Source organism: Austrofundulus limnaeus, unplaced genomic scaffold (assembly GCF_001266775.1).
Source record: "Austrofundulus limnaeus strain Quisiro unplaced genomic scaffold, Austrofundulus_limnaeus-1.0 Scaffold73, whole genome shotgun sequence".
Taxonomy (NCBI): domain Eukaryota; kingdom Metazoa; phylum Chordata; class Actinopteri; order Cyprinodontiformes; family Rivulidae; genus Austrofundulus; species Austrofundulus limnaeus.
The window spans coordinates 291433-308556 of NW_013952475.1; the positions used below are offsets into that span (position 1 = coordinate 291433).

The following is a 17124-nucleotide window of genomic DNA, read 5'->3' on the forward strand; positions in this document are numbered from 1 at the left end:
GTCTTTATTTTACAGTTAAAACATATGTTTATCAAATAAAGTCTAATGTTATAACTAATCCTGGATCCCTTTAAGAGACAGACATAAATAACCGATTGCATTATGATCGCTCTGCGGTTCATCCAAGTTTGAGTCTTTAGTCAATTAGTAACGCTAGCTCTGTGAGCTTTAAGCCAACAGGTAGTGTCAAGTGCAGTTGTTGGAAAACCTTTGTAATTCTGACAAATAAATTACCATAGAGAAACTGTAGAGAAACTGTTCATGTTCGTTGCCATGCAGAAACAAGTTTATTCAAGCTCATCATGAATAAAATGTGGCTATTTAATCTCCAAATGTTACAGTTTTTCTTTGACGTTAAATTGTGTTTGGTAAATTATTTCTTTGTTTTAAAAATGCTTCTTGACAGCAAATCTTATAACATTGTAAAGCCTGTTAATTTTCCRTTTAAAATGGTGCCACATTTGTAAGGAACATGCATTTATAGATGAACAGTAGAGCTGAGTGTGTGGGCTGTGCAGATGAAAAATTTGCCAACTCTTCTTTGCCAAACAGCTAATTTTACTGTTGCAATTGACAGTTTGGAGCTTCTGGTACCCCCAGGTTCTGCCAATCATTATTGCCAAGAAGCATTGTTACAACAAAGAAATAATCTACCAAACACAAATTCTCTTACTTTTTGTGCTAATGACTGAAATCACATTTAATAATGTTTTGTTTTCAAAAAGCTAACTCCTCTACCACTTTTTTGTCATTTGTCATTCTTGCCAGCTGTACGAGCGGATCGAATGCGTGGTGGTCGCAACAAGTTCGGCCCAATGTACAAACGTGACCGGGCCCTCAAGCAGCAGAAGAAAGCACTGATCCGAGCAAACGGCCTAAAAATCGAGGCCATGAGCCAGGTGATGCAGGCCGTACCCACTGACCTCACTATCTCCTCAGCCATCCAGAACATCCACTCAGCAGCCTCCAAGGGCCTTCCATTAAGCCACCACGGTGGCCACCACACCAGTCACCATCACCACCACCATCACCACCACCATCACGCCACTGCCTTGCCCCCTACAGACTACGACCGCAGCCCGTTTGTTACCTCTCCGGTCAGTATGGCGATGCCGCCACACGCAGGCAGTCTCCAGGGCTACCAAGCGGCCTATGGACACTTCCAGAGCACACGYACCATCAAGTCTGAGTACCCAGATCCATACACCAGCTCGCCAGAGTCCATCATGGGCTACGCATACGTTGATGCCTACCAGACAGGCTCTCCGCCCAGCTTCCCCCACCTGATCGTTGAGCTGCTAAAGTGCGAACCCGATGAGCCACAGGTTCAGGCAAAGATACTGGCTTATCTACAGCAGGAGCAGGCCAGCCGGGGGAAGCACGAGAAGCTCAACACCTTTGGGTTGATGTGCAAGATGGCYGACCAGACACTCTTCTCCATTGTAGAGTGGGCACGCAGCAGCATTTTCTTCCGTGAACTTAAGGTTGGTGTGCATGGTTTACTGCAGTCAGACTGTTGTTTGAATTTGAAAATGTTTATCAAGTTTCTGTTCAGAGTAACAAAAAGGTCACTTTAGCTTTTTTTCAGTGATTCTGGTCTCTAATCCCAAATAGATCATGTCAGTGTCTCTGACTTCAATTGAATTTCCTATCAATGCATTGAATCCTGGTAAAAAAAGAAAAAAGAAAAAAGTAATTAAACAAGGAAAGTTCTGAATCTGAGCTCTGCTTGAGTCACTAAATTAGGCATTCATAAAAAATCTGAAGATCAGAATTTGCTTCAAAATAACTAAGAACATATTTTTTTACAGTATGGGATACAAATTAAAACAATAAAAACATGAACCTCACAAATACCAAACTGACTACAGCATTATTATTATTTTTGCTGATCATGGTGTGCAAAAATAAGTTGTGACATGTATTTACACACTCGTACCTTTTTGTTGTTGCTGTTCTGAATAAAGGTTAATGCTTTGATTCGTCTGCACTCACCTGTTTTCCATCCTCTTGTTTGGTTCCTTTTCTTTTCCATTTGTTCCACAATGCATCGCCAAAGGCTCAGCTGCATATTCATGGCCCTGTTGCAAAACCCCCTCCAAATATTGAACCTAATTTTTTTAATAATAACTAGAAAAAGAAAAACATCATAGGCTACTAAAAACAGAGCCAATTACAAAAACGATAAGAGTCCTTGAAAAACACATGTTGACATTTAGCATGCGGTGTGTCCCCACTGTTGACCTTTTTGAGAACAGTATTTGCATTTGCCATAAATGCACATCACACACACACACAAATACACGCGCACAAAGACCCACTGAAGGGTGTGGTTACAGCTAATAATTGTGTGTAGTTTGCTCATTAATTTTGAATGATCATTTCTGCTCCATTGTGAAGCCTCTCTATTTCTCACACCCTCCGTCTAATTCAATTATCTCACCCACTAGAGTTTGTCACTCCCTGAATTGCCGCTGAATGAGCTGTCATTATGTTTGCCTAATGACAGTCCGTATTACTCTATCTTCATAGTAATTGAGAYGAGTGCTTGTTACAAAGGTATAAAATGACCTGAGCTCAATGCAGGCAAAAAAAAGCTTTCCACCATTGCATTTAGGGTAACATGGAATTGCATTTTGTTCAATTGAGGGAGATAATTGAACTCGCCTGTCTAATCTCCTTAAAAAAACAACCTTACCTAAAGCACAAGAGGTTTAAATAAATAATACACTAGTTCTGACATATTTCCCCACATGTCTGACTGTCTTCTTTGCTTGTTGCGCAAGTGTGAGTTCTGCTGGGCAAAGATTAGCATACAGTCTGGCAACAGTCTGCCAGTCATCATCCAAGCAATACTATTAGTTTTATTCTTTCTTTGTGAAAACTCCACACATTTTAAAGTCATTGTAAAGCCATTCACTGTTTAAATATTGCCTCTCATATAAGCTGAGCTGAGTTCTGGCTTGTGTAATAATTTTGTGGCATGCACTGTTTGGGTTTGTAAGCATGATTATCTGTTTTATTGTCAGTTTTTTGACKTTTTTATATCTTAGGCCAACACTAAAATGTATGGGAAGAAATGATTGTCTCGCATTGCATTAAGTGTGTGAATTTCTGATTCTCTTGAATGTATATTCAAGTTGCACACTTTAATTTTTACTACAAATTTTGGCAGTAGTAAAAAGCTGATGTGTGTGGAATGCTGCTTCAGATTAAATCACTAGAAAAACTGTAGGTCGTTTCAGCAAATTGAATACATTTAACCTTTGACATCTTCTGCTAATACTGTTCTGACCATTAAGCATGAGGTCGGGTCTGAAACCAGAAAGACAGGAAGCAGGGCTAAATGAAAAGTTTGTTACAAGACTGTTGTGGCACTGTAGGAAGTTATAAATGTACTTTCAAACGCATACAGTCACAGACACCACTCACACACAACGTGCAGCTCCCCTCTCTCTCTATTATTAGCTCTGTAAGAACAAAAGAATCTCTCTTGTTATGCAGCCAAGCTGGAAGGGTGTGTGTAAGGCATCAGCCAAAAAAATTAAGTGTTTAAAGATTTAGTTTCCATAAGCTGGCCTCGGTCACAATACATAAATATGTTACCATTAGGAGAACTTTAAAGCACGTGCTCTGGTGTTTTCCAGTGCGGCGGCACACTTGGGTCTCTTTCTCTCCCCTCGTTTCTTCTGGGAATGAGACATGACGTGAGGGACATTTATTTCTAACACATTGGATCTATAAAGTTAAAGTTTGCACTTTAATGCCAACTCTGCCCTTTAATGCCCAACTCTGCCAATTCTGCCCTGGTTTTGATCAGTTTCACACGTCCATACGTCACACGAAGCAATTCTGTTTCACTGCTTTTTGTTTTGTTTTAATTACAGACATGTTAAAGAAAATAAAGTTGCAGGGTTGAGGTCATGGTCACCATGTTTTAAAATGAATTTTAAATGTGCAGAAGACAGGTGCATTTGTGGAAAAGATGCATGCTTACTGTACTACAGTGCCTGGATGTGCTGTTAAAATTAACATGAGCTGTGGGTTGCTTTCATGCTGCAGTTAAATACATTTTTGTAATATGTGTTATGTTTTATTAAGATTGGATAAAGTTATCTTGTGGAAAATCTTGAGCCTTGGCTTACTCCACTTTGAGCACGTGCACACACATAACTCCTCCAACAAAGGCCATTTTAATTTTTCCAAAGGAAACAGCAGGGGTGTTTTAGAACAGGGTGATGTTTAATGACTGTCAGTAACTTCATGGCTGAAAAATGTACTTTTCACAGGTGCTTGTGTTTGATCTAAGAATGTCTGTTCCAGGATCTGTAAATGTTAATATGCATTTCAGAGTATAAAAGCTGCAAGAACCATAACATTTTAGACTGTATTTGATTTAAAATTTGTGCATGTGTTTTGTTGCCAGACTGTTCATTCTGAAGTGATATTGAGTAAGTTTCTGAGAGTCACGGCAAGCAAAATGTCCTGAAATCTAGTGCTGGAATATTATTAAAAAGGAGCTTTTATGTTTTTTAGGACCTGGTGTTGGTCTTTGGGTGACCATCTCAGAAAATTTATTGTGCCTTTGAGTCACCTCCGATGGACTTTTATTCCCACGTCAAGGAGTGCCTTTGGTTTGCACAAATGCCTGCAACTGTCACGGCATTATGTAAATGCCAGGATGCACATTTTCCCAGCAGAACATTGCGTGGTAACAAATTTAGCAACATTTTTCACTTTAGCTCAGAACATGACTAATAATCGTTTTCCATAAAACTATTTTAGTACTTAATCTAGAAAGAGTCATTTAAATTTTACAAGTGCTCCCATTGTTTAAGCATGCTCAAAGGAAGAGAAACAAATGTTTTTTTGTTTTGTTTTGTTTTGTTTTTTCTCTCGGGGACACTTGCTGGTACTCCCACCCTCTTCCTTCATCCTCCCTCACTCTAATATGAATCCCTATGATCCCCCTGCTGCCAGCTGCTACGTTAAAGAACACATACCATAAAATATACTTGAAGGCTTCGTAAAGAGACCTTTTAACAGAAGCTGGTGTTACATTTTTTTATATCTGTGTAAGAGTGAGCTTAAGGTGAATTAAGCTTTTCCCACATCTCTCATTCACAAGGTTATGAGGAAACTTTTACCAAGGTATTTCTCATTACTTGTTAATATCTTGACTGTGCGAAGTGAAAAGTGACACAATAAATGAACGTTCAGATGAGTTCAAGTTGATTCATAAAAGACTATGCAATCATTTATTTACACAAACTGAACAGATCATAAGTTACACTTGATTGTGGTCATTCCTATAACAAGCATCAGAGTTAAATGAGATAAAACCCGAGTCCGAATTTCAATTCACATCAACTCAGATTACTTATATAGAACAGTAAAACGTCAGTTCTGATGTTAACAACCAAACAATTTTACTGGCACTTTTAGCTTAGGTTTTGGCAAATTAAGAACGAGGAAAGGAGGAAAGTAAGATTAGTATGTTACTACGACTTTTACTTTTATCAAAGTGTGGGTCAACCAGAACTGCACGTCTTTTCTAAGCTCAGGTTCCATATGACACGTCACTCCGAACACATCAGCTTTATCTGGTGATGACTTCTTAAGACACCCTCGGGGTAGGAGCTGGTTCGCCTCCGATCTGTCAGGGAATAGATGTCGGCTCGCTTACTGGTCATTGGCGAACAGGTGTTTTTCCAGGTAACTTTCGTCTGTTTCAGTCCAAGCCAGAAAAATTCAAGCCRTATCCGGTTCCTCCTTCCAAAATAAAATCTCCCCTCGGGAGTTAAAAACACACTTAGAGGCTCGGCCTCGGGTTGAGACCACCGGCAGGCGTGCCGGGTCCCTGGCTGTGAAGTCTTCTCTAATTAGCTCATGGGATCAGACGTTAAGCCAAACTGAGGTTTCTCCGGAGAGAATCCCAGCTGTCTTCCTAGGTTGGAATCAGGMAGAAGAGTGTGTCGCTCAAAGACGTCCGGGTTAGTAAAAGAAACGGACAAACTTTGATTCCGCCCTCAGGCTTATGCTGCGTTCACACCGAACGCGATTTCAGCTTCAAAATCGCAGCCAACGCTGAAGTTTGAAGCTCGTGCACTTTGAGGTCAGACGCAGGACAGTTGTTGAAGCGCCGCACGGCGACAGCCGCCCCGCCCCYCCCTCCTCTGTCGGGCTCCGTTTAATGTCGGACGAGGAAGTGGCTTTGCTTTATTTACAGACAGCCAGAACGTGTCACGTTCATCAGATAATTAATTCATAATTAATTCACCAGATAATTCAGAGAAGAGGCTCACAGCTGCTTTCAGGACTATTTTTTTCAGTCTGATGAGTCGCTGTCACGCATTGCTGCGGATCAGGACACGACTGCAGCACTCATTTTAGCTAAAGAGCAGGAGCTCTGTCTGTTTCAGGTTAGTGGACCTCATTCAGTAAACTGTCCCGTCGGGAAATATGTCACTACGTCACACAGTGGAGTCTCTCTGATTGGTTGACGCTGCGCGTCGAGCTGCAAAAGTTCAGATTTTCTAACTTCAGCGATTTGGACGATTTGGACGATCTGAGCGTTCGACGCTCAGATCGTCCAAATCGTTCAAATCGCGCTGCTCTAATCGCGCTTGAGGCGCCGCAGAACTTCCCGAYGTTGCTTGAAGCGCCTCCACCATAGACTTTGCATGTAAACCTGCTGCTCCTGACGCTGAAATCGCGTTTGGTGTGAACGCACCATTAGAGATGAGTCAGAGAAAGAAAGATAAAGATTTGCCAGCCGGCGCCAGCCCAAGGTAAAAATTCTGTGGTTGTTCAACAACATGATATGATAACCTCTTTTCAGCTTTCTTCTGATAGACTAAGAGAAATCACTGCAAAACATTTATGATGATTAATTAACATTTCTGTTTTATAATCAGTTCTGAACCTTYTGTTAGTCCAGATAATAAAGATTTTCTCAGGAAAAATCCACAATTATATTACTGCATTCACAGTAAAATAAAAACAGTGATTTACATAAAAACATGATGAAAACATTGTAATCAGATTCTCTGTGACTTTTATACCTTTATAAATCTTTAAGGCACGATAAAAGAAAAGAAGTCATTCCACTTTTCCTGTGACAGTCATTATCATGATTTAACAAATGCATAAACATTCTTAGTTAAACAACAAATGAATCACGAACAGAAGAGAATGTTCTGTCCATTATCTGATTAAGAGAACTGAGGGGTTCTCTTCCACGGTTAGAATGACCTGTCATGGCCTAAATAGAGTTCAGTTTGTGACTGAGTTCCTGTCCTCTCGTCAGGCCTGTCCGAGGTCTGCTTTGAGGCAGTAAATCTTGTTTCTTCACTCAAGGTGACCCCTACATCTGTTAGCCTCTTTGATAAGTAAGTCAAAGTTACATTTTGTTTTACAAATATGTTTAAAAAAATCCAACAAAAAAATTGCCTCTTAAAAAACTAGTGAAACTTGYAAATGCAGCCATCTTACAAACAGCTCTTCTAGTCTTCCTGTTTGCCTGTGTATCTGCAGTAGATCTCTGTGTGCATGCTTCATGGTGACTCATTCTGTGGCCGGTCCGGTGCTACCCCTCTTCTCCATTGTTTCAGGCCAGGGATGGCTAACCTGACTGCCAGCACAAACACAAAGGGAAGGAGAATTCAGCAGGGCAATCGGGACTATTGATGATTCATGTGTTTAGATCTCACCTTCCTAACTCAACTCCCTTTTCACCAGAGTCACCCCACCCTCTTTCCTTTCTGCACCCTTTAATAAGAAGAGGATGTGGGTTTACAGTTTGGACAACAAAGGCTTTTGTGCACCTTGTCAACACACAAGATGGAGAAATTAATATGGAAAACACGAGTAGATGTGACTTTTATTTCAAATATTTAAAACTGAAGCATTTTACTAATGCAATAGAAAAAAAAGAAATAAAATACATATATGCAAACAAGAATGTTTTATGTGTACTTTTGAAATGTGGCCTAAAATTTTTATTTATGTACACAAATAAGCATAATTTAAGTGTATCGTATTTTGGGCGGACATTCAACCAAAAAGTCTGTGTGAAATTACTGTCAATAAATAAAAATTGACAAGAATTATGTACTGCCAAGCAGTGGACAATTTGTATGGCAACACATAAAACAAAAATAATGTTTCCAAAATGCGGCTGTGATCTTTCCCTAAAATTCACCTAGCAATATTTTTAAAAAGAATCACTTCAACAATGATCAGTGTCAACATTTTGTAACAGTTAGGTTAAAAAAAAAATAAATAAAAAAAACACTTGCACACCATTCTAAGTAATGATTTTGGCTACTTAGTTTTTTTATTTACATTTTTAACTTTAAACACTATATCCTACCACCTGACCCCCAAAGGAAGCTGTGCAAGATAAATACAGTATGTAAAAAAAAAAAAAGTGGTTTCACTATTTAATTTAGTTGTCTAGTAAAAGTTGTTAAGGGACGTGAAGCAGACAGTTTTTTTTCTGTTTTTGTTGTGCTCTGCATGTAGCAGGAATGGCAAAAGCAGAACTGAGGGCCATTATGTTGAGGAGGAACTGTATTAGTAGTCTTGTTCCCTGGGAAAGCTCCCAGCTGAGGCAGGACAGCCATATTGGATAAACAGATGGCGGGAGAGAGGAAAGGACAAGCGAGGAGAACAAAGGTGAAACAAAGAGGGGAGATGAGAGGAATGATGAGTAGAAGCAGAATGTGAAGAGAAGGAGGAAGAGGAAAGGAAAGGAATGAAGCGGGAATAACAATAAGAGGAGAGGGAGCAATGTTGCAAATCATTCCTTCTGTTTGTTGTCATGTTTGGCTCCCGCTTGTCAAGTTATGACGAAATATAAGCAGAATTTCAAAAGAAAATAGGACAAAGCGTGAAAACTTTGGATTTATTAACTGAATTTGATTTGATAATATTCAAATTTAGATCAAGAAATATGTACAGTTTCAAAAAAATTTAGAAGTATCCGATTCCAGTAGTATTATTTTTTAACTTTGCTAGTTTGTTAAGACCTTTTAACTAGCAACTTCACAGTTCCTGCCTATTCTTCAAATACAAAAAGTCAAGGAAAACATCTTACATTTAAGAAACGACATAATACACATGATTCTAKCTTTTTTGTGACAAAACTGGCATATTATCTTTTGAATTTGGCTCAGCCAAAATGAAACAGGAAGTGACATCAAGGGGGAGCTCTCTGGTCTCTGTTTTTAAAATATCATTTAAAATCTGACTCTTTTTCATTTCTCTGAAAGTAAATTAAAATAATCTAAAGAAACATCAGATTCTTACAGTCTATGTTGTTAGCTATTTTAGCACAGCTCTGTTTACTTTCAAACGTTCCCCTTTGACATCGCTTCCTGCTTCACATGCAAATGTATCAWCAATTGTTCATCTCAGCAGCAGGTTTTTTTTACAATACAGTATGTTATCGATATTATCTTTAAAACATTGAGATTGACATTTTGATCTGTAAAATAAACAGATGAAAATTGCCTCTCCTCCACCAGTTTTGTCAAGTCCTCGATGTCTGTATGTCAGTTGATTACGCTATAGAAAAAAGAACCATCGAGTGAGAGAGGAGGGAGAAGAGAGAGAGAGAGGTGGTGGTGGGATCCCACACCTGAATATTCTCCACTTATAGATTTACCTGAGTGAATAATGTAACATGTTCTGATGTAGCACACTCTACCCTGCTGCATAATTTCCAACCCATCCTCGCCTCCATCTACACCTATCAATTTTACATGAATTTACTTTGGTCAAATTTTACACCATCCACCGGCCCACTTCTGACTGGACGGTCTCATTCCACAACCTTAGTTATCTTCTGTTTAAAAAACAACAAGAAAAAAAACACACATTATTTTACACTTTATTTTTTATGGCTTGCCATAAAATATAGCAGTTAAGTTTTAAAGATGCACGCACAAGTTTGTGTGTGTAAAGATTTGCCACTGCTCAGTCTTGACCCATGATTGCACCTCTTTTTATCTTCAGACCTCATAGCTAGGTGTAAATTAATAACCCATTTAAGGTGTGATCTGTGAACCCTGAGAGGTGGTATATCTGTACAACAATCTACACACACACACACACACACACACACACACACACACACACACACACACACACACACACACACACACACACACACACACTTTTGAGACAAAACACTCACACAAACACAATCGAGCAAAGATACTTGACAGTTTGATCAATGGATGTCTTACTGACCAGAATGACTCAGTACAGCCCCCTTTCAAGGCAGCACGGCTTGAGTCCGAACATAATAACCCTTTATCTCAATCTACACACACACACACACACACACACACACACACACACACACACACACACACACACACACACACACACACACACACACACACACACACATTCAGAATCTCAGGCTGCAATGTCTGTCTTGTCACAAAGGTCAACGGTCCCTCCTTGCAACAACCTCTCCGCCCAACACCCCGGTCCTGACAAACTGCAAGCGTGATGGGGCTGACGTCCGCACGCCTTTGGCAGAGATTTGTAACTGTGTCCCTGGTCCATTGCATTTGAATTATTCTGCAGATTGGGCTGCAGCACCACCCTCCCACCCCCAGCGTGCGCACACACACACACACAGCCTATAGCATGCTAGTTTTACCTTGTATGAAGAAAGACATGGGAAGAGAAGGAGAGCTGTAGTTAGACAACAGAGGATGGAACAAATTGGGAGGTAAAATTTAAATGTGGTAAAGCTTTGTAGCTGATAGAAAGCGAGAAGAAAAACTCCAAAATGGAGTTTAAAATAGAGATATATTGTTTGACGATTGGGACAGGAAGTAGATAATATGAGGAGATAAGAGAATGACTAGAGATGGACAGACAAAGGAGGGGGCACAGAACTCTATGAGGTAACAACCAAGGGCAAGAGGAGGAGTTGGTGTCGTAGAGTGGGGCACAGTGAAGGACAACAAGGAAGAGTGTAAAAAGGACTGGTAGGTTGGTGCTGTAAGGTGGTGGTGGGGGGCGGGGGGTGAGGAGGGGGGAACAGGTGTAAGGTTAATGGGCCTGGAGAGAATCCACCAGACGCTCCTGTGCTTGATATATGGGTCCAGAGCCGGGCGCGGGGCGTAGGCTTTCAAAGATATATTATTTCATTTGAGGAGCAGCACCATTCCGGCTGACAATCCCCAGTACCCACCCACCCCTCCCCAAACTTCCACCAGCACCCCCCACAGTGCAGCATTTGTCCAGTGATAAATGACACCCCTCCCCAACACTTCTCCACCCCAACCCACAAACACGTAGAAATACACCAAGACACAAAGTTTTGTTTCTCAACAAAGCTACTCATAAACAGAACTATTAGAAAACAAATGGCTTCAGTTGTTAAGTTTCAGCCATTTACGTCTGTATTTATCTGTCTAAATGTCTGTCTTTATTCTTTTCTCCCCCCCCCCCYCCCTCTACCCCTCTGTGAGTCTCGCAGGCTGCCGGCAGGTCTCGTGGCCGCCTGTGTGTGTGTGCAGGTTCTTTTTTAAGTTGCTATTTTTAGGGGTAACAATATCTGTTTGATCAGTAGCAATGGGTCAGGGCAGGAGTTGAGGGGATACTTAAGGGGAGGGAAAGCCTGGTGGAGGTTCACAAAGGCCTGTTTCCAATCATGAATTATTAAACGTCAAGCAGACACCGCTTTCCTCTTTTTCATAAATACTGTAAAATGGGACCTTCTGATTTTTTTTCTTTCTCACATAGTCCCATGCAAAATGTGAAACAGCAAATATATGGATTGGGTTTAAGGACAGTATATAAATCTGACATAACAGATAAAATTTGGAATTGGAAAGACTACAGGTTGGCCTCTTTTTGTTTTTAGCTTATAATTCTGACATGTCCTATAGTAAGGTGCAAAAATGGTGCATTCCCATAAATAATATAGATGCAGCATACATCTGTACAAAAATGTATGAATAGTTTGATTTTTGATTTATTATTAATCTTTATTTAACCAGGCAAATCCCATTGAGATCAGATATCTCTTTTGCAAGGGAGGCCTGGGCTTGAAGGCAACCGTCTTGGTCTGTGGGGGAAACCGGAGTAACTGGAGAAAACCCACACAAGCACAGAGAGCATTTAAGCTCCACACAGAAAGACCTCAGGTCCGAACCCAGGACCTTCTTGCTGTGAGGCGTCAGKGCTAACCACTGAGCTGTTGGAGCAGCCAAATACTCCATTCACACCAATATATTTCCAGAATGTTAAGCTCGTGTAGTATGCTAATACTTTTTTGATATCTTTTTCCCCCAATTGCCAGATTCAGAATTTTTTTTGATTGATTTGACATAAATCTCCCAATCCTCACTTCCCCCACTGCTTTGTAGACTGAGCCATTCCACATATTGAATGGTCCTGCAGGTCCAACCTCAGGGGACATGGGGAGGCCGGAAGGAGGAACAGGAAACTTGTTAAAAGAGAAGATTTAGGGTCACCTCTCCCACAGGAGCGGCATCTTTAAGGAGACGACGGGGGTTGGGAGGTTTTAGCATGAGCAAAGTCTGCACATCTACTTGTTGCTTTGATGAGGGATGAAAGGCTTTCATGAAGTACAAGTTTACAGAGCTCTGAGCAATGATGGACTCGACGTTTCTTCCTCTTTTGTACTCATTATTGGTCTCGAAAGGAAATTTTGCTTGATGTTGTTTTTTACAGCTTCAGCACACAACTGAAAATGCCACTCAACGCGGGCTGAGCACTGACAAGACGTGCAGGCGTTAACAGATGGACAATATTCGATCAAATCCCCTCACAGTGAATCTGAAGAAGAAATTTGTTTTTCCGTTTCTGTCTGTTTTTAGCATTTCGCCATACTACCCCCCCCCTCACCCCGACCCTCGCTGATGAGCAGCTGTGTATAAAAAAAGAGAGCAAAAATTTCCTCCATCTCTCCTCTATTTATTTTATTTTTTTATTGTTTTCAAGCAAGTTAACACGGCCTGATTCACATTTGCGAGCACTTTGGGCATCCGGCGGTAGAAAGAGCGGGCTGTGTTTAAGTTTTGTTCGAGCGTGATCAGGGTAAAAGCCTTTTTTATTGGCAGGTCATGTCACTTGTTAAGACGGTGACGCAGGTGACTACGCTTTTATTGTTAGCCTCCCCAAAGTAACAAAGTTGTTCGTTCACAAGTTGTCAACCGTCTGTGAAATCAGAATGAGAATGAGAGAGGCAGGGGGAGTGAAAGCAGCGGATGTTGGGAATGAGAGGCAAAGAAATTGGGCAAACAAAGTGAATATGGAGACTTGATTTGGTTTGCCCAGAATCTGGAAAAAGCAAAACCAAAAAAACAACTCAGCATGTAAACACTTTGCACACTCTACCAAAATACAAAGTAAATACCTGATGAAGAAAAGAGAAGGCCCTTTTCTTCATCAGATGTGATTAGAGTTAGGAAACTGTTTACATCTGCATTTCATTCTGTAATTTCTCACCTGGTCAATGTTTATTAAACTCTGCAAGAAAAGAATATCCTATGTGTCTGTCAAGATCAATGTATGTCCTATTTAAGCAGAAGTGGCATTTTTGCTTTAAATTGTTGCTGGCTGGATGGTTTAAATGGAATCTGATACAAAAATAAAKGTCTTTTCGCACTGGTTTAAAATTTACATAATAAAAATAATCAGGAAGAGTCCAAAAGAAGTCTGTTTCAATATTATTACAAATGATGTGTCTATAAGTTTCCTTTTAATTTAAAATATATGAAATAATCAAATTAAAGCAAAATTTTCAAAAAAATAAACATGTGTTTCACGTCTTGTCAATTTTTAGAAATGCTAAACTGCCAACCAGTAATGCTTCAACAAAGTAACACAATGACGTACACAAAGGGCCCTTAGGTTCTTATGTTGCAAAGTTGCGTGGCCCCAATTATCTGCGTTTAATCCAGCCTGCCTGGAGGTTGTGCTTGCGTCTGCTGCTTTCWTCACCAGGCTGTCAACAGCTGTCCCTCGATGTCTATTTTTGATGCTTATTTATGGTCTGTCTATTCTGGACCGGGTGTGGGGAAGCTTTGTGGTGGGGAGGTGGGCAGAGTCGAGGGGTCTCGGAGACAATAGATAAGACATTGGCAGAGTTGACAGCCTGCTGGCTCRTTACGGACTTTAAAAAAAAAAGTTGAGTCGTATTTTTATTCAACCGGTTAGGTGGGTATAAATGACTTTGCACGTAGACGAATGTAATTTAGAAGAGTAACATTAAACATTGCRGTTGTGTTGTGACGACGAGCAGGAAATTTCAACAGTGGGCACGCCAAAGCCAGCTGAGAAAGAGGCTTTAGCTCTGTTCAAAGTAGGGCAAAGACACCTGTTCCCTATTCATACTGCAGCTGGTTTTTCTTTCTGATGGTTTTAATTTTCCTTCGTTTTACTACTCTTACATTATCTGCTTTGTGTCACTTTTCAAACTGTCCGTCTGTTTCTCTGCTTCTCCCTGAATGTCATTAATGTAAACCTGGCACGAGCCGTGGATAAACGTTTCCAAACATGTGAAATAAAGGTCTGGCACCCCCAAATTGTCCATTACACGCGTGCGTTCTTTCAGGATTGCACCTTTTCAAAGAGGGATAACGAGAGGTCTTTCAAGCTCAAACGTTGATGAGTAATAGACCAAATATGCTGAAAGGGGGCCTGTTGGAAAAGGTGTTGACAACATCATTAAAGTTAAAAAAAATAACCAGATATGCTGGATGAAAACCAAGAAAGGCAAATATTTTAGGTGGCAAACCACTATTTCACCTCCCTGTAGGCCAGATCTTTATAAGCCATATGTTGCACCGGGCTTCCCTTCAGGAGTAGCAGCAGCACTCCTAGGCCTGCAGCAACAGGGCTGCAGAGAGACATTTATTTCCTAATCCAGATGCATTCGTGGCAGTTTGTGTCAGACAGGGCCTGGAGATGCACTTCAGGGAGAAGCAGAGCTCCATCTGTTCTGGGGCATTGTGRTTTTGATGCCTCGTCTTCCTTGTAGTTGGATGGTTTACATATCACAAGAGTTCTGGAAACGTTCAATTAGGTAATTCACATGCTTAATTTGTGCATCAAGGGCTGTGATCCCTGTAATCTCTGGAGCTGTGCCACATTTGGATATGAATTCGCAGCTGTTTGTACAAAGATCTGGCACCTAAACTCCACAACCCTCYACCCCCAAATAGAAGGAAAAAAAAACACCCATCCCTGTGTGTCAAACACTAATGGGAATAAGTGTCTTCCATCCTCTCAGACAGAAAGCATCTCAGCATCAGTCTCTGCATTTTAAAATAGCTTTAGTCCTCCATGCTGAGTTAAGGTCTATTGCATATGTCTGTCTTTGTGCTCACGTGTGTCGTAGATGGAGGGGAGCGTCAGAGAAACTGAGAGTAAACAAGGAGTATCTCCATTCTCCTGAATAATGCAAAAGGGGCAAACCCTTTAGCTTGCTGGGTTGTTTGTCTCCTTCTCTTTCTTGTCTCATCTTCAACTTAACACTTAGAGCAGCCAGACAAGAATTATGGGCTTAACTCTCAGTGTCGCCAATGAAGTTCTGTTTACTTATAAACCTACATGCAAACATATACATTTATCCATCTTGATAAATCCCCCTTTTCTCTCACATTTGACTATCATGATCTATCTATAAGGTAAATGTAAAGTATACGAAACATGCATTTAATCATTTATTATACAATACTTTAACGTTTTACATTGCATCCTATCTATCTCTGCCTTTAGACTCACCATGCAAACACAATGTCATAAATAACATTAGTTCAAATAATGTTTTCACAGCTAAATATTCAATGACTCTGGTCAAATGCCTCAGTGGATTAATTTGAATGCATTACACAGAACTGATACCGGTATCAGTAATTTATTCAATGTGTCACAGTTTACATTTCACATGAAAAATTGTCAGTTCCATCTTCAAGAAATTTGTACATGTTGAAATGTGTTTGTTATTTTTATCTATTTAAAAATTTTGCAACAGCGTGTGTGTGATGCTATATATCAGGACCGGCCTGTGGCATAGGCAGTAAAGGTAAATGCTAAGGGTGCTTCCATCTACAGTATAAGGCACCACAATAGGGGAACAAAAACATTTTTTTACACATTTTTCTCAGAGTATGGTTGATTTAATCTGTAGAATAGCACTGGTTACTTAARTGTTCTGAGTTTCTCAACCTGCTTTGTTAACACATGACGTGTTAAATAGTACAGCTAATTTTTAATAATAAAAGCATCATATGATTCAGTCAAGACTAACTAATGGTGYTCAGTGTGTAAATAGAAAAAAAAAGAATAACTTAAGTGCCAGTTCTGATTTCAGAAAACGTTCAGGTTAAAGTCTGGTTTTCTATTAATCACATGAATTTAGTAAAATGCTCTTCCAATGTTAGAAAATGCAGAGTTTTGAGTAGGTCTTTTACAAAATATTTACGGGGGAGTATACCCCTGAAATTCCAATTGGATAATCTGGTTTCTAAAACTAAATATATATATATACTATCTAAGACAAAACTATTTATTTTGGTATGTTGGTGTATGCAAATTGGCAGTAAGATTTAGAAAATTGTGCAAGGGATGCCACCTGAAATATTGCCTTGGATGCTTAATTAGCAATGGCCAGCCCTGCTAGATTTGATCCAGATGGGCTGTAGGACTATGAGGAAGGAAATCCACTCAGTTCTAATTAAAGAAATTTGTTTGTAAACTCACTGTTTGATATTTCGGTTCTGACTCAGTAAGTACTCTGAATTGGTATTTGGTATTGACAATTACCCAAACTGAAGTACTCATAACTGCACTCAGTTTGAGAAAAAACTGATATTGGGATGTTGCTATTGAAGACGGGTGTTCAGAAAGACAGGAGGAGAGGAACATGTGTGTACGCAGACACAGGATGAACGATATTGCCAGAGATTAGCATGTGTGGTTCTGTGTAAGTATGCAGGTCTTCTTGACATGACTGAATATGTGTGGGTGAATATTAATACGTGTGTGTATGTGTGTGTGTGTGAGAGAGAGAGAGAGAGAGAGAGAGAGAGAGAGAGAGAGAGAGAGAGAGAGAGAGAGAGAGAG

The 17124-nt window shown here is 40.2% G+C and overlaps 1 protein-coding gene across 2 annotated transcripts in view; it reads left to right on the forward strand.

Annotated features, from left to right (window-relative positions):
- Positions 1 to 17124, forward strand: part of nr5a2 (nuclear receptor subfamily 5, group A, member 2) — a 75498-nt gene that overhangs the window by 14713 nt on the left and 43661 nt on the right. For both annotated transcript variants that reach the window (XM_014010762.1, XM_014010763.1), the window contains exon 4: positions 769 to 1484. In XM_014010762.1, coding sequence (XP_013866216.1) covers positions 769 to 1484 — 716 coding nt within the window. The remainder of the gene's footprint in view (positions 1 to 768; positions 1485 to 17124) is intronic.